This window comes from Microtus ochrogaster, chromosome 21, assembly GCF_000317375.1.
Source record: "Microtus ochrogaster isolate Prairie Vole_2 chromosome 21, MicOch1.0, whole genome shotgun sequence".
Lineage (NCBI taxonomy): Eukaryota > Metazoa > Chordata > Mammalia > Rodentia > Cricetidae > Microtus > Microtus ochrogaster.
This window is the reverse complement of record NC_022022.1, coordinates 39,026,640-39,041,357: the sequence shown is the minus strand read 5'-3', so window position 1 is coordinate 39,041,357 and position 14,718 is coordinate 39,026,640. Positions and strand designations below refer to the sequence as shown.

At 40.5% G+C, this 14,718-nt stretch overlaps 1 protein-coding gene across 1 annotated transcript in view; it reads right to left on the bottom strand.

Moving 5' to 3' along the window:
- Nucleotides 1-14,718, bottom strand: part of Col24a1 (collagen type XXIV alpha 1 chain) — a 249,016-nt gene that overhangs the window by 44,245 nt on the left and 190,053 nt on the right. Inside the window, exons 46-47 of the mRNA XM_026783871.1 lie at nt 13,190-13,243; nt 11,713-11,820 (exon numbers count right to left, since the gene is read on the bottom strand). Of these exons, the coding sequence (XP_026639672.1) occupies nt 11,713-11,820; nt 13,190-13,243 (162 nt within the window). The remainder of the gene's footprint in view (nt 1-11,712; nt 11,821-13,189; nt 13,244-14,718) is intronic.

The window sequence follows — 14,718 nt, the reverse complement described above, 5'->3', positions numbered from 1 at the left end:
ATCTATCTATCTATCTATCTATCTATCTATCTATCTATCTATCATCTATCATCTATCTATCTACCTATTTATCATCTATCTATCCACCATCTATCTATCTATCTATCTATCTATCTATCTATCTATCTATCTATTTATCATCTATCTATCTATCTATCTATCTATCTATCTATCTATCTATCTATCATCTATCTATCTATCTATCCATCATCTATCTATCTATCAATCTACCTACCTACCTACCTACCTACTGAGGGAAGAATCTCCACAATGTAGAGTTTGGATGTAGATATTGTAGTTTACATATGGCAAAAACATTATCTTAAATGTATTAGTCTGTCCTATTTATTTTCCTTTGCTTCTTTCTATAAGTTTTAGATTGATTTAATATATGTTATGAACTTACATTTCCAGGATGGCTTTTTATATGAATCCTGAGGACTACGAGGAAATGAGATGATCCCATTTAGAGTTCCTCCACACAAAGGAAAGAATGTCCTATAAGAGGCACCTGAGACTTCGGGAAAGTTTCATAAATGACAAAACAAGACCTAGGTGTTGCCAATGACCAAATCTCTGATGGGAATATGACTTAATAGGTAAGGGATTTTGTTGTTGTTGTTGTTTTGACACAGGGTTTCTCTGTAGTTTTGGAGCCTGTCCTGGAACTAGCTCTGTAGACCAGACTAGCCTCAAACTCACAGACATCTGCCTGCCTCTGCCTCCTGAGTACTGGAATTAAAGATGTGCGTCACTACCACCCAGCTCAAGGAAAAGGATGTTTTAAAAGTAACGTTTGAGCTGGACATGGTACCATACGCTTGTAATCCTAGAATTCACGACACTGGGTAGGAGGGTGATGAGTTCAAGGCCATTTTGGGCCACACAGTGAGAATCAGTCTCCAGACCAACAAACAAATGCCATCAATAAAACAACACCCATCCACCCAACTATCCAGTCACCCATCCACACAACAGCCAATCCTCTGTCCACCCAACAACCAACCAAGAAACATCAAAATTCTAATGCAAAGTATCCCTTCCCATTGGGGAAAATATTCAGCCGCTAGGAGACCCAAAGACTCTATGATGTCTTACAGCGTTCTTCAAAGGTCAGAGCTAAAAGATGGATGGAAAGGCACGTGAGGAAGGGAAAACAAAACAAAGCAAACCTACTTAGACCAGCAAAGTGACTCTATAGTTAAACTGAGTTAAAAGGCTGTTATTGGTGTAATAATTCAAAAATAATGGGTTATCATCCCAGCTTGTGAGCTGCCTTTTCCTAGATATCACAGGGAGAGATGCCATATAAGCACAGTGTACTGGCTGTCGGCTATCTCAAGGTTCCGCAATTCCAAAACAGTGCTGCTTTAATTGCATCATAATTCTAGGTAAATTTTAAGGATCATTATTTTTCTAGTAGAAAAGACATACACTTTTCTGCCCAGACACAGACCACAGACACCTAGACAGAGCAGCTCTCAGGGCAAGACAGCTGATTTGTAAAAGATTTACAAGAGGAGTCGTCACGAGAACCTTTGTTAAGGTTACATGGAAATGCAATTTTACTCGAGCTGTCGGACAGTCTGCACAGCCTAATGGGTACACAGCGGATCACTTACTAGTCAGGCTGGTTTCTTAGAGAGAAATTCAAGGATGGTAGCAGAGTGTTCTGTACAAAGTTCTAAGAGTGTTTCAGACAGGCAAAGAACAAACATTTTTTACTAGGGATACACAGATGGATGATTAATTTTGCTTTCAAGAGAAACAGATGCTCATTCCAGGCATTTCCTCCAGTGGCTTGCAGAGGACTATTGAGTAAAGGGGTAGAGTAATACAGGGAAGTTTTGTAAACAGAACCACAGCAATTGTTCATTTTGGTAAGCGATGCTGAAATCAATGAATAGCTTACCTGAGTCTCAGAAGGTTAATATGGCAGACACACAGGGACAAACTGAAAATTTTCCTACATCTATACAAAGTATTCTCTAGTCAATTTACTATCATTTTTATATAATTAAAAGGTACTATCTGATGACAAAACAGAAGGTTAACATAACAAGAAGAGTATATGATGTCTCGTGGCCAGGGAGCTCCATTGTTAGCAGACAAAGGCTGTCTCCCTGTAGAAATGAGTTGTGAGCCCTTCAGGAGAGCATGGCCAGTATAAGCAGAGAGGGATGGTGATCAGTCAAAGGCTCTAAGAAGAAAGGTCCTGGATTCGATGAGTGAAGACAACAGAAGCGTCACACAGTGGGTGCGTTTAGTCTCTGCGTACCTCCCATGTGCCAGGGACTGGCATCACAGTGTTTCCATTGTTCTCCATTTACCCCAGGTGAGGAAGACGAGGTGCTTTTCACTTTGACCTCTCTCCTCTGAAAGAAAGAAATTCTTGTCTTTTCTGAACGGAATGGAAAAAAACCAAGAATGAAAAGGCAGCTTCCCCGTAGACACTGACAAGAAAAACAGAGGTTTTGGAACCCAAGTGTGTATAATAATAAAGGAGAGAAGGAAGGATCTCTCTACTGCTCCCTCCGGTCCTTGCTTCCACGGTCTCACTCTCACTCATATTGAATGAGCTATCTTAAGAAATTAGTGCTAAAAAAAAGTCTGTGAAATCTGGGCAATAATAGAAATACACATTAGAAAGAGGCCCAGCTAAGAGGCTAATGTCTTTAAAATTGCACTGAGAGAATTAGAAACATTCATGATGCTAATTCTATTGATTTTTCAGTCAAATGGAAGAAAAAATGAAGCTGAACTTCATATTATCTGATTGTTTTTTAAATTTCTAGGAAGTTTTGTTTTTCTTTTCTTTTTTCTTTTTTTGGCCTCTGTGTTGCCACACACCTGTTTTATACAAAGGGTCTTGTTCATGTAGTTACTATGTAAGAAGAGAGCATAAAATTAATTTACTTCCTTTAGTACAAAAATTTAGCACAATATCCCAAAGTTTTATTTTAGGTAACATAAGTGTGAAGGTTTTTTTTTTCTAAAGCAAGCCCAAGAGCTATAAACAGAACACTGTACCTCCTCTACTGTAACAGCTAAAAACCACTTCTGCTTGAGGAGAAAGTTCTCGTTTTATTTGATTTACCAAATATATTCCTCCGAGGAAAGAAGTGGCTGTTTAAACATTCCTGGGCTAGAGCTTATGGGTAGTTACATGCCAGGTTACAGCAAGTATTAATTATGCCACATTTATAACACCGTCCTGCAGCTCCATTCAAAACCAACACGGTCAAGAGTTAGAGAAAGATTTATGAATGAGCTGTGTGCTAAAGTTGGGAGGTAATTTTAAACATCTAGACCTATTAAAGCGTGGGGGCCGAGAGGAAGCTGAGGCTGATCTTAAGCAGGTAAAGGCAATGGTGCTTGATTTGTGTCTATTTCCAAGTCCATGAAACCAACCTCTCACTCAGATGTTGCACACATCAGCATCGTGCTTTTCTGCCTCACAGGCGTTGTTTACATGCGTGCATTCCAACAGAGGGTCATGCCTTAACTCTGTAAAGCCTGAACAGAGACCATGCCACTGCAATACGGGCTGTGAGAAATCGCCTTTGCTGAGGTCTCAACACGCAATCCCAGGGTCACCAGAGGCCGGAAGAGGACTCAGGTACACCTGGCTCTTCCACATGTCTCACCGTTCACTGCCGTGGAGAAATCAGTTTGTCCCTTCCTGCATCAAAGGTAACTAATACCACATTGGTGTATCTCGCCCCATCCTCCAGGAACCCTGCGAAGACTCTGGGCATTTCCATTGTGATTCCTTTTATTCAGCAGGCTCTTTTCACATCTGGATTCATCTTATCTCCACCAGGCTCATTATAACCTTCTCATGGAGGCTTTCCTTCTAAACTTTATATCTAACCTGGCTTGCCCATGATGATCTATCACATAACTTTCTTTCCTCGCACTCAACAAGATTTGCCATTATCTGCTGTATCTGCTTGCTTAGTTATAGTCCAGTATCCAATTGTTATATTGATCCATTATTATCAATCCATAAATTGTGATTTTTTTTATTAAGGGTCAAATCTAACACTTTCTTGATGTTTCATGTACACTCCATGAGGTCAGCATTTGTTCAGTTTATTATATTCTATAACTCCTCACTCAAATCAGGCACTGAACAAAAGTAATGTTAGAATAAGCCTTTGTATTTATCCCTAGATAGAGACAATATTGGCTCAATAAGTTCAGATAATGTGTTAGGCCCTTTACATATAATATTTCATTTGATTATAGCCAAAACCATATAAATTAGATATTGATATACTTATTTAATAGATGTTGTTTAGGATGTTAATTAACTAGTTAATAAATCATAGTTACCACATGAAGAACATTTCTCAATGATTTATAGGCTTCTCTTATGAGCCTGACAACGTGCAAGGTGCCAGGCATCCAAAGAAGTGTAAAACACAAGACCTGCTATACAACAGTTTACAGTCTCTCGGGAGAAAACAGCATAAACAATTGACATCTAAATTAACTGAGCCCTGCTGGAGAAAGCCCCCTGAGTCTACTGAGTTCTGAGCAGACAGGGCTCTAATTAAAAGTTAGGTTAAACTTGGATTGAGTCCTGAAAGGTTAAGAAAATATTCATCATAGAGTTAAATGGAAAGATGGAAGAACTTTCTAAGCAGAGAGAATAAATGGCATGCATAGCCTCAGGAAGGTAAGGAGAGCCATACAGAGAATTTGGGGGGGGGATAGCTTAGGAAGTAAGTAGACTTCACAGAGTTGAGCATCATTGCGAAGAACAGGGTGTTGACACTGGATTTCCTGGTTTTGAATTCTGGTCCCCATGCTTATTGACTGTGTGATCTTGGGCAAATTTTTTAGTCTTCCTGGGTTTCAGCTTCCTTCTGGTAAACTTGACCTCATAGGGGTTAAATAACTTAATATACGATCAGCACTGGGCTAGTGTCTGGTACACAGTAAACACTGATAACCTAGCTGTTCTTATGTTTGAAATGAGCAGTACCCATGAAGAGCAGATTTAGAATGTTGGGCTGGCAAAGTAAACAGAGGCCAGATACCGAAGGAACACCATTCCACAGAGTATGAGCTGTATCTGATGGGGTGGGGTTCGGCCAAGATTCAACTAGGAAACTTCTTTCCTTCTGTAAATCTTTCACTCTGTTACTAATAAGCTGCCACCAATCTGAGCTCTGTCCTGGAAGAGATCCTAATGAGCAGGAAATCTGCCCAATGAAAGCCGCCATAGCAAAAGAGGGAGAGAGTTACAATGAGGTCAAGCCCGAAGTGGATAAGCAGCTCTTCATAATGAAGGGTTGGCAGGATCTGTTCAGTGGAGACTTGTCCTTCACAAGTATGCTTCTCTAAAACACTTAAAGACAGAACAAAAGTTTCGTGAGTGTGACTAGGTCATAGGTTACAGATGAGCAGAGGTGGGTGCTTAGGACCAGGCTCCCAGGGTGGTCACGGGTGGGCTGCCGCCGTGTGAGTTTCCTCTTTTACAGTGCATGGGTACAAGCCATGGGAGAGAAACGCAAGATTCTCAGTGTTCTTTTAAGACAACACTAAATAGAGTAACCCGTGTTTAGACAAATGGCAAAATCAGGCTAGAAAGGGCCCTGATTTGTCCTAAGTAAGTTGTTCGTTTCATTTTATTCCTTCCTTTCCAAAACTCAGTTTTATTAGCGCAGCAAGAAAAGTAATAATAAAAAAAGGGCTGGTAAGACCTCATTTTGGTGACAAATGGATTTACGATTTTTTTTAAGGAAAAGTTTTTTTTTCCCCTAAATGATTGAGGTCCTGTGCTTGTACAGAAGCCCAGCTCAATGAAAACAGCATGGTAGACTCATTTGCTGCAGCTGTGCTCAGTGTCTGGCCTCAGAACACTCTGTCTGAGCAAAAGGAAATTCACAAAGGCAACTTGAGCCTCCCCGGTACTATCCCTCAGCTACGGTCACATGACCTTGAAAAACATTGAAACTGCAGAGTGGCTATGCCAGGAATTCTTAAATCTGTGGCCACATCAAAACTAAGAAAGAAAAGAAAAGAAAGAACATTGTTTAGGAAAACCAGGCAGTTGCATAATGCTACAAACCCTAGAATAAATATTTGTCTAAGTGGATAAACCCAGCAGTCTTTAAAGGTGCGCCAGAGAACAGCATGGTGCCATGATTTAAAAAAAAGCCAGTGGGAAGATGTCCTTATCCTTGGTTGAAAATACTTCAGAAATCTTCCTTGTATTTAGCAGCGATATTATTTCCTCCAAAATAGCTCAAAAAAAAAAAAAAAACTTAGTAGCCTTACTTCTGCTCTAGAAGTTATTCTCTTGGACATTGCTCACACTAATGACTAGGTAGCCACTGAAGGTTCCAGTTCATTTTGTATAGTCTTTAAAAAACATTACATTCTCAATTTCATATAAAATATTCTGTGGTGAGCAGAGATATTTACAGAAAACATTTCCATCTTTGTAAATACCCCCCCCCCAAAGATGTGCCAACATTGGGGTTGCAATGCAGAGTCTGTAAGGGAAAGTTAATTTGTTTTTATTTTGATAGATATAATGTTCTTTAATGCTCAGGGCATCCCAGCATCCTAAGTATACTTATGAAAAATTTCCACCAGATCCTGTGAAAATGTTGAAAAGTAGTAGGTGATGGCTATGATCTGATGCCAATTTAGTTGCCTTCTAATGGCAATACCAGATGTCACTCAACTTCATGGCCCTGGGAGGCGAATTGCAGCAGTATTTAAATTATTGTAATTCATATTATTTTTTCCATCACAATCAATAAGCTTTCTGTGCTGAACATATATAAAAGAAAGTATGGCTCAAATCTCTTTTAAAAATTAGTTTCCAGATAGGAGAATAATAGAAGAAGCAGATACAGAGGCTTTGTTGTTCAATTAATTCTCCCCGGACTCTTCTTTCCCTCCATTAGGCCATCAGCTTCATAAGCCTTCCTGATGAGGGTTTAAACATGCCCAGAGTGTCTCACTAGAGGTAAGTTATGACCTTAAGCTAATCTCTAGTTACTGTCCTACTTTCTCATCCAGAACTCAGCTTCTCCACTGAAGGCTCTGATGGTCTGACTATCTTGACATTTTATTATCCAGTCTCTCCTCAAGCGATCCAACACACATCAGACCAATGGATCTCTGCTGGAGTTGCTGACATTCTCCACACACTAAACCACAGTGCCCATATTTCCATTCCACTAGATTTCTGTTTTAGGACTTCACCTGTAAAGACCAGAAATTGACCTTGGATAATTTAAAGAGGAAAAAGACAACTGTAACTCATACAATCACAGATAAACAATGAAAATCAGGTTTAAAAGTCTGATGGCTAAAGGGTAGTCAGAAAGTCAAAGTCGGACTCTGAGACTTGTACCACGCTTGCGGCTGAGCATGGGACACTACAGAGACCACTACGGCGGCTGACAACCGTGTGCTGGATTTAGTAGCTCCAGGGTAGAATCCTCCTGTGGGGAGCAGATGAAGTCCCAAGTGAATCTGCCTTGTTGACATGAGCAGGGTCATGCCAAGGACCCCGGTGCCTCAGACCCATGGTAATGGCAAAACCTTCCCCAGGTCAGGTTCAGAGGGATGCTGACCCTGCCTTAGAAACTGTCAGCTGCAGCTTCTGCCTCCCAGATGACTGAAACCTGAGACTCTCGCCTACAGAATCCTCCTTCCAAGCTAGCTAACCAGTCTCCTCCTCAGTGTGTGCTGTATTAAATGTGCTGAGTTCCCAGGCTGATGCTCGTTCAACTCCATCAGAGTACATGGCCCACCTGATCTCAGCTTCTCCGTGTGGGTCCATCTTCAAACCCAGCAGGCAGTGGCATCTTGCCTTGTTGCTTCCATGAATCACTACTACCCATTTGGTTAAAATTTTGTTAAAGGATTAAAAATATAAAAGTATAAAATAACCACTCCATGAAAATACAAAGGAAGACAATGTTTTTATGCAGCTACTTAATATTCTTTAAACTGCGTTACGATAGAAGTCCAAAAGCTAAAAAATATTAAGAAAAATTTATATTAAAATGTTATAGTAATCTAGGGTTAATTTATCATTGAACATAACTGTTTCATAAAATACATGCTCTGTAGCCTAATTCATGGTGCCTGTGAATTCTACAGTAGCAGACTCATGGCTTGGGTCTCCATTCTCACTCACCATTGTTCACTGAGTCACCAGGACAACCACTCAGCTGCTCAGACTCATTCATGCTAAATGTCTTAGAACAGAGCAATGTTCTTTTGCTTGTGTGTGTATATAGTGTGCATGTGTGTGTATCAGTCTATGATGCTTAATAACGATGGAATCCCTTCATGTGTGGTATACGTGTGTGTGTGTGTCTGTGCATGTGCCTGTGCCTGTGTCTGTGCACATGTGGTATACATGTGTGTGGTGTATGTGTGTGTGTGTGTGTATGTGTGTGGTGTATATGTGTGTGTAGTCCTGAGAGCACAAAGTTGACCTTGAGTGTCTTTCTAGATTGCCCTCCATTTCATTTATTGAGGCAGGTCTCACAATTCAACCTTGAGCTTGTCAACTTGTGGATGTGGGATGCCCCTCTCTATGCTGTGAATGCCATTGGTTAATAAAAAAGCTCTTTTGGGCTTGTGATAGGGCAAAGTAGGTCTAGGTGGGAAAAACTAAGCTGAATTCTGGGAGAAATAAGGCAGAGTTTAGAGAAGCCATGTAGCCCCGCTGGAGACAGATGCCAGAACTTTACCGGATAAGCCACAGCCTTGTGGCAATATACAAATTAATGAAGATGGATTAATTTAAGATATGAGTTAGCCAGAAATATACTTAAGCTACAGGTCAAATAGTATTGTAAATAATACGGTTTCTGTGTGATTATTTCGGGGCTGAGCAGCAGGGAACAAGCCAGTGGCATCCTATAGCAAACCTGGGAAGTCTAGCTGGCCACCTCATTCTGGGGAATCCCTCCCTCTGCCTCTGGGATGTCAGGTATCATGATTGCTTAGCACATGGATGGGTAATGAGGATCTCAATTTTGGTCTTCACACTTGAGCAAAACCTGTTTTATCTACTGAGTCATCTCCCCAGTCCCCCATGCACCTTTTAAACAAATACTTTACACGTTTTCAGGGCACTTCTCTATGTTCAGCTACATAAATAACTCCTGTAGTGTCAAGGTATCAAGACTACAATAGTCAGTACCGTAACATGGTGTACAACTAGAAGCTAAGGCTGCACTACATAGCACAGGCTGTGGTAAGCTGCACAATTACAGTTTATGTAAGTACAGTCTATGATGTTTCATACTGATGGAATCCCAAGCAGTCCTTTTCTCAGAATCCTGTCATTAAACAACACATAAGTGTCTACGTTCAGTTTTGTGTGTGGGTCATCCACCTTGCAACATGGCTAAACTAATTTCTTTAATGGATTCTGGATTTTCTACATGGATAAATGTGTTATGTGCAAAGAAAGACAGTTTTTTCTTCCATTATCATCTGAATGGCTTTTGTTTCTTGTTACTGCCTTGGCTGGAACCTTACTGTGTCTGGTAGAGTCTCCAGTACCACACTGAATAGATCTTATAAAAAGGAGTAAAGTACATGGGTATCTTACATCATAGTATATCTGCTATCATTGAAGAGCTCAGCAGGCTGCCTTACAAAGTCAGGAGGTTTACTAGAAAGTACACTGAAAATATTGGTGATTGGATAATTGCATTAAAAGTGTAAGAAAGAAGGAGAATGCAAGCAGAAAGTAAGAGCATAACACCTAATAGTCAAAATTTGAGGCACTATGCAGAGGCGCTGGAGGGTAGAGTCCTATAGAAACAATATAAAATCAGAATGGTTTGGTCTGTACAGCTCTGTGGAAATGTTTAACTTAACATAGGAATCCACAGAATCAACTAAATATATCATGGCTTCCTAGGATGTGTTGATGTTAAACTGGAAAACTTATAGGTCTTACATCGGATACATATTGAACTAAGAGTCTCGGTCTGTTCTCAGATTCAGAGCCAGTTCCCAGACCAGAATCCCCTGAGGGAAAGCAGATCCTCCTGGAAGAAAGCCCCACAGTATGGTGAGAGGTGTATTCTATGACTCATCTCCAAAGCTTGTTCCCAGGGACGTCTGGTCCATTACCATGGGACTGAGTACCGAAGAAAGCAAACCCCAGCCTTCCCAGGGCAAGCTGAAGGCACAGTATGCAAGTTCTCTTTTAGACTGGCAGACTGGGCTCTCAGATGAAAGTCCTCTTGTGTGACGGGTGTGGTGTCATATGCCTAGAATGCCTCATTATATCTCAGCGCCTGGGAGACTGAAGCAAGACTCTGGTTGAGTGTGAGGGCAATCCAGGCTGCATGGTAAGGTCATATTAGAAGAAGAGAGGAAAAATGAAAAGAAGAAGAGGGTGAAAAGGAGGACGAAGAATGTCCTCTTTCACTAGATAACTCCTGTCAAAAGTTTATAAAATATTTATTTTAATTAAATATTCACCTTGGATGTCACACCTGTCTAGGCCTTAACCTGATGTTCTGACGTGTTTCCTCCGAATAGAAATGGTGTTTAAAGAACTCCTTAAAAGCATTCATCTTCACATCTATAACCTTAGCACATATGTATTTCTCAAATACTTAGATTGGATAAATAATACTTTTACTTTTCTTACTTTTAAATATATGAGGCAACTCACCATAGTGAAAGAAGAATACTAACATGGGCTTGGGTTTATGCGCACTGCCTTGCCAGATTCGAATAAACAACTAGGATTGATTTATTACTTAAGAAATGAGAAACAAATCCATGGATAGTCATATCCAAATAGTGGAAAATTAACAAGCTCAGTTTTACTGGGCTGTTGGAAGAAGACAGTTAATTCTTCTAATGTTTTAAATGAAAATATGACCTGAGATGACAACAGAACTGGATTAGGTGGACACTGATGAAAGAAAAAGAGAAGAAGGCCGAGTAAAGACAAAAATATGGTTCTGGGAGTGGGAGAGATGGCTTAGCAGTTAAGAGTGCTGCTCTTCTAGACAACTGGAGTTTAGTTCCCAGCAGCTGCATCAGGCAGCTCACAACCTCCTGTAATTTCAACTCCAGAAGATCTGATGCCCTCTTCTGGCTTCTTCAGGTACCTGCACTCATGATCATATATACTCATGCACAGATACACACATGCACATTATTAAGAATAAGTCTTTAAAATACATGGTTTAAAATTTTCTGATAAAATAAGATATAACTTTACATTTAAAATTTGATAACTTTGTATCATCATGTCACCCTTAAAAGTGCACAGGAAATAGTCATGCAATTCTTGAAAATACTAGGGCTGTAAAAGCAAAGGGAAAATTATTCTGGGCAGAACCTACTTGAGGTACCGCCAAGACCGAAATGTTCCAAAGAAGGCTGAGAACATTTGATGAACACAAAATATAGCCTGGTTATGGAGCTACAAAATGGAGCTTCTTTATAGTTTTTTTTTTTACTTTTAAACTTTTACATGTACAAAAATATATAAATTACTACTATGGATTACTAGGCATAAAATATCCAAAAGAATTTACTTTCTGGCATATTTGGAAATAATTGGTACAATTCCAAAATAACAAGAGAAATGATTGACTAAACCTGAGAAAGATAACCCCACTCCCATGTTCCTTAAGAAGACATCAATGCACAAGAAATCAGGAGGATGGGTGCATTCACACTACTCACAGGAAGTCCTTGTTTGCCCAGGTTCCCGGGCTTCCCAGGGTTTCCTGACATGCCGTCTGCTCCATGGTATCCTTGCAAGCCTTTTGACCCAGGAAGACCAGGAAGTCCCTTGGTAATTAAAAATTATTGTGATTACAGAGACATACTGGGCAGGTGACATTTCCTGGTGTAGAAAAGGTTATATATTTCTGGACCTTGCCCTAAGATAGAATTTCCTCTATTTCTTTTTAATGATTTAGTATTTGTGTTTTTAAGAGAGATGCCTTAAAATGTCCCCAAAACAGATCTAGGGCTACACCTCCACAGTAGACCATTTACTTCACATCTCTCAGACAATGGATTCAGTCCAAGAACCCTAGAAAACTTTCCCTAAACAAAACTGAAAGCAAATCAGCAACTTATTGTGTAACGTCTTGGGCCTCAGTGGGATTCCCTGATATTTCTCACTGTGTCAGTTCATCTTTCTCTAGCTTGCAGGAAGGATGAGAGATGGACCCCAGAAAGCTCGAGATTCATGCATTAGTCTCTCCTGACACTCCTTGCATCCTGCTTTCCCCAAGAATAAAGATTATCATGCTCTTTGTTTCCCTTTAATTCAGATAATCATATGACTGATGATAGACCTGAATATCTTGTTCCACTATTGAACTGAATGATTGACTGATTGATTGTTTTTTTTTTTCCAAGACAGGGTTTCTCTGTGTATCTCTGACTGTCTTGGAACTTGCTCTTTAGACCAGATTGGCCTCGAACTCACAGAGATCTGCCTGCCTCTGCCTCTCAAGTGCTGGGATTAAAGGCATTTACCGCTACTGTCCGACCCTAAACAACTGAGTTTTATTTGTAGGGTCTTCAACATGAATATCCTTACAACTTATCCTTTTTTTCTCCCTTTGTCCCAGTGCAGGCTGGCAGAAGCAGGTATGTAAGTCTTGGCTGGGCAGCATCAGAAGCCTCTTTGCTAACTCTCCAGTCCATATGTACCAACCCAGTTAGAGAAAGACACTGATGCTCAGGTTAAATGAATTTTTATCCTGAGACAAAGGACTGCTTTTCTCCCCACGACTTTCTGCTCTAATACCCAGGAGAACAAGAAGCTGAGCTCTCTGATTAAAACCCAGCTCATGTCTTTTTAACTATACTTGACTCTGGCCTTTGTTACCACTCACTGGGTCCTGTTTCCAAGTCCCCTGTTTACAGTGGTTCACCAAGAGAGAGAAGAAAGTGTCCACAGGGAGGGCTCCATAACACGGGGAAATAGCATCCTTCGCTTGCAGGGACTTAGATTTAAACAGCAAGTTTGGGTTTGAGTTAGCGGTCATATTTTGTTCCCTCTGTGTTCCAGCATGGGTTTGAACTCTTTTCAAGACAGTCTGATTTATCCAACATGACATAACTGGCCCTGGACTACTCTACTTGCTAAAGCTGTCAATTCTTTTCAGAAAAACAAGGAAGATTAAAGAGCTCTGTTACTTACAGGGATGCCAGGTTTCCCAGAAGGACCAGGAACTCCTTTTTTCCCCTTAGGACCCTGAAAATGGAAAGTACAGTTGTTAATAGATAGAAATAAACTGACTTAAATGAGCCATGGAAAGGAATGCCGAGGTCGGGATGGCCCAGAAGCACACATAACTAGCTATCTATCACTGGCCTGGCCGCTTAACTCTCCTGGGAGGTCACTTCCATCATGGAAAATGGGAGAATCTGAATGGATACCTTATGGATTTCCGTTTTGCTCTGAGTTCAGATTTAAAAATTCAAATCATAGTTCTAAAAAGGCACTGTTTTGTAAATGTCCTTGCTTTCAGGCAGCGTCTATGCCTCCTTTTAAAAGTGGCTAAATTCAGTAGGTATTTATTGAGTATCATGTTTCATGGCATTTGTTACATGCTAGGAATTCAGAGGCAAGGTTCCTGGTCACAAGACACTTACTGTGTGCCGATGGATGTGACCCAATAGCCAAAATGTGCCACGCTCCCATGGAAGCACAAAGAATACATTCGCAAATAATAATAATAAAAAAAACCCAGGTGTTTATTTTTCAAGGACTGTTTGTTTCTCCATGTGTGAGATGTTTTAGGTCCTAATTGATTCAGCAGTCACTGGTCCGCCCGGATAGTTAGCGATACTACTCTTGCAGACCATTCCATTGTTCTGATGAGAGCCCCAAATTATTTTCAGCTGAAAAGCATGGAAAACACCAATCTGGCATACACATAAGGAACAGAATCATGTCATTACCAGACAGCCTTCTCAGAGACCATGTGAAGTTCCCCCAGACAGAACTGTTTTAGTCTGGGATGGTAAGTTCTCAAGGCTAGCATACTGAAGGTACAGATTAACAACGTACACACCAATACCCATTCCAAGTTCTACACTTTTGAAGGTGGGCTTAATATTTGTTTAGCTGGGCTTGGTTGTGCACTAAGTAATCCCAAGACTCAGAAAGCTACTTATGCAAGCATGGCTCAGATAATGTCTGCCAATTATTCTGACCCCAGGTGGGGTCAGCCCAGGAGCATTATGGCAGTTGGGGGCCACAAAGGATGGCATGAATTTTGGCGGATGTGTGAAGGGTGCTCCGAAGAATAAAGCCACCCTCTCGCTATCTTTACTGACCACGGCAGCCCAGAATGGTACTGCAGTCTTTGAGAAAAAAAGCAAGTGGGAAACGCTGTGCATCAAATGCAGCATGTCCGGGTAGTTTAGAGGAGTTAGAGGCAGTTAACCACTTAGATTCCCATCACTTGGCTGCCTACCACTACGTGGGATGGACATTGAGGACAGATAGTAAGTTCTTTTTATAAAGAACTCAAATAAAGCTTTAATTCTAGCACATTTCATGTATGTACTTCATTTCAAACATTCAATGTAAAAATATAAACAAGAAGATTCAGCATCTACAGGCTTTTCACAACTAGAATGTTCTTTAGACTTGGATGGGCATTGAAAGCAGTTATTAATATCATGACACTCAAGGCACTTTATGACTATGAGAGACATTTT